Genomic DNA, 1,924 nt, shown 5'->3' on the forward strand with positions numbered 1-1,924 from the left:
GGCCGTTGAGTTCCCGGCGGAACGGATGGCGTCGCAGTTTGTACCGGTCGTTCAACGCGGAGTTCTGCAGCAGGATCCAACGGCTACTGGGTGGCCGCAGTTTCTTCCTCCAGCCACACAAACTGAACGTATACGGCGAAGGCGCACACTTCGCCAAGCACAAGGACACCATCCGTGACCCGCGCATGGTCGCCTCAGTCGTCGTCTGCTGCCCCACGAGCTTTGAAGGGGGCGTGCTCTCACTCGTAGACAACCGTGGCATTCAAATCGACTTCGACTGGAGCCAGTCCGCCCTTGCGCCTGAAAACAACCCCGACAGAGGCAGCGCCGACGCAGGCGGCACCGACCAGGTCATGAACTGGGCCTGCTTCTTCTGTGACGTGGACCACGAAGTCTCGCCGGTCACAAAGGGCACCAGGTTGACACTGACGTACGACGTGTGCATCGAATCCACTGACAGCGAACGTGGCGACAGCAAACGTGGCGGTGGTGTCAAGGCGGAGGTCGAGGAAAGGTCGGGCGAGAGTTCGGGCGAGAGTTCGGACGAGAGTTCGGACGAGAGTTTTGGGGACCAGAAGTTCGAGGTTGAGCAGAAGCCTGAGGTTGAGCAGGGCAAATGGAACGAGATAGCGGTTCAGATAGCGAGCAAGGTGGAGTCTCGCAATGAGGAGCAGTTGTTAATCCTGTTGGACAAGCTGAACGGCGCGCACCGCTACGGTTACTATCCGGCGCATGATTACGCTTTCGGGGCCACAGACACTTGGACGGGTGAAAAGGACTGGGAGTCGCAGCTGAAGGGTGTGGACCTGCAGGTGTACAGAGCGTTGACGAAGCGTGAGTGGGTCGCCAAACTGTTAGTGCTATACGCCGACTTGGATTTATACGGACCCGCGGTCCACTTCAACGTCGGCCATAGCCCTGACGACCCGGTGAGCATGGAGGATGCTATTGACTTCGAAGAGTTGGAGACGTTGCGAAGCATTACCGAACTCCGAATGATCAATATCCCGCAACGAGATCCCTCTACCATCTACCGCTACTCATTCTGGTACGGGTACACCGGTAACGAACCCATCGAGAAACGAGACTCGTACTACGCTCGAACCGTCCTCGTTTTCAGCAAGTCACCAATCACAAACGACAAAAATCACACAGCGTTGTAAGCGCATTTTTTGGGGGGTACCTTCTTCTCCCATTTGGGCCGTGTGTCCCCACGCCCAGTGGCGCCCGTAGCCGGGCGGCGTTCTTGTTGACTACGCACAGCACAACAGTAGGTGGAACTGTACGGAAGGCTTCAGTTCTTGTTGCTGCCCATCCATTGTCGCGGGTTAGGGAATGTTCTGGTTCGTCTGCGGCGTTGCATGTCTTTTCGAGCCACGCAACAGATTCGGCTTCGTCAACAAGTTGTTCATCGGAGAGGCCGCTTTTATGGAGCTTTTTGGATTCCTTAGACGTTTCGTCGCATGAGGGGAGGAATTGCAGCTGTGGCCACCCGGCCAAGGAGCCTTCCTTGGTTTGGGTCTTTTTGTAGCTGGTGCTAACGCTGGCTTCAGCTTCATCGAACCTGAATAGGCTCAGGGCGTACTCGACATCCATTCGTGTTTGCATCAGCTGTTCGGCGATGTCCATAAACGTAATCTTCATCTGCTTCGTCGGATCTGTCACCAACCATTCTCGGTCCAGATTGATGAGGTTGTAGGCAAACAGGAGTTGTAGGAGATACAGAAAGGTGGAAGACGCCCCACACAAAAAGCGGCCCCTCGCAAACCCAGGGAACCGGATGGCGAGTCCATCCCAGTTGGCAGTGTGGTGGCAAGTAATATCCCCTCTGCCCTATTCCAAAAAAACTCTGTCACGACACTCGCCCCAGAAGCGTTTCGCACCGATCCCGCTTTCATCCGGTCTCATCCCGGCTTCGGGGTTT

At 56.0% G+C, this 1,924-nt stretch overlaps 1 protein-coding gene across 1 annotated transcript; it reads left to right on the forward strand.

Annotated features, from left to right (window-relative positions):
- Window positions 1-185: 185 nt before the first annotated feature.
- GNI_176660 (hypothetical protein) lies at window positions 186-1,163 on the forward strand (the record flags this gene model as incomplete). The annotated part of the gene is made up of 1 exon (XM_011135114.1): window positions 186-1,163. One exon carries the CDS (start codon window positions 186-188, stop codon window positions 1,161-1,163), a length of 978 nt encoding a protein of 325 aa, XP_011133416.1.
- Window positions 1,164-1,924: the final 761 nt, after the last annotated feature.

Source organism: Gregarina niphandrodes, assembly GCF_000223845.1.
Source record: "Gregarina niphandrodes unplaced genomic scaffold scaffold00064, whole genome shotgun sequence".
Classification (NCBI taxonomy): Eukaryota; Apicomplexa; class Conoidasida; order Eugregarinorida; family Gregarinidae; genus Gregarina; species Gregarina niphandrodes.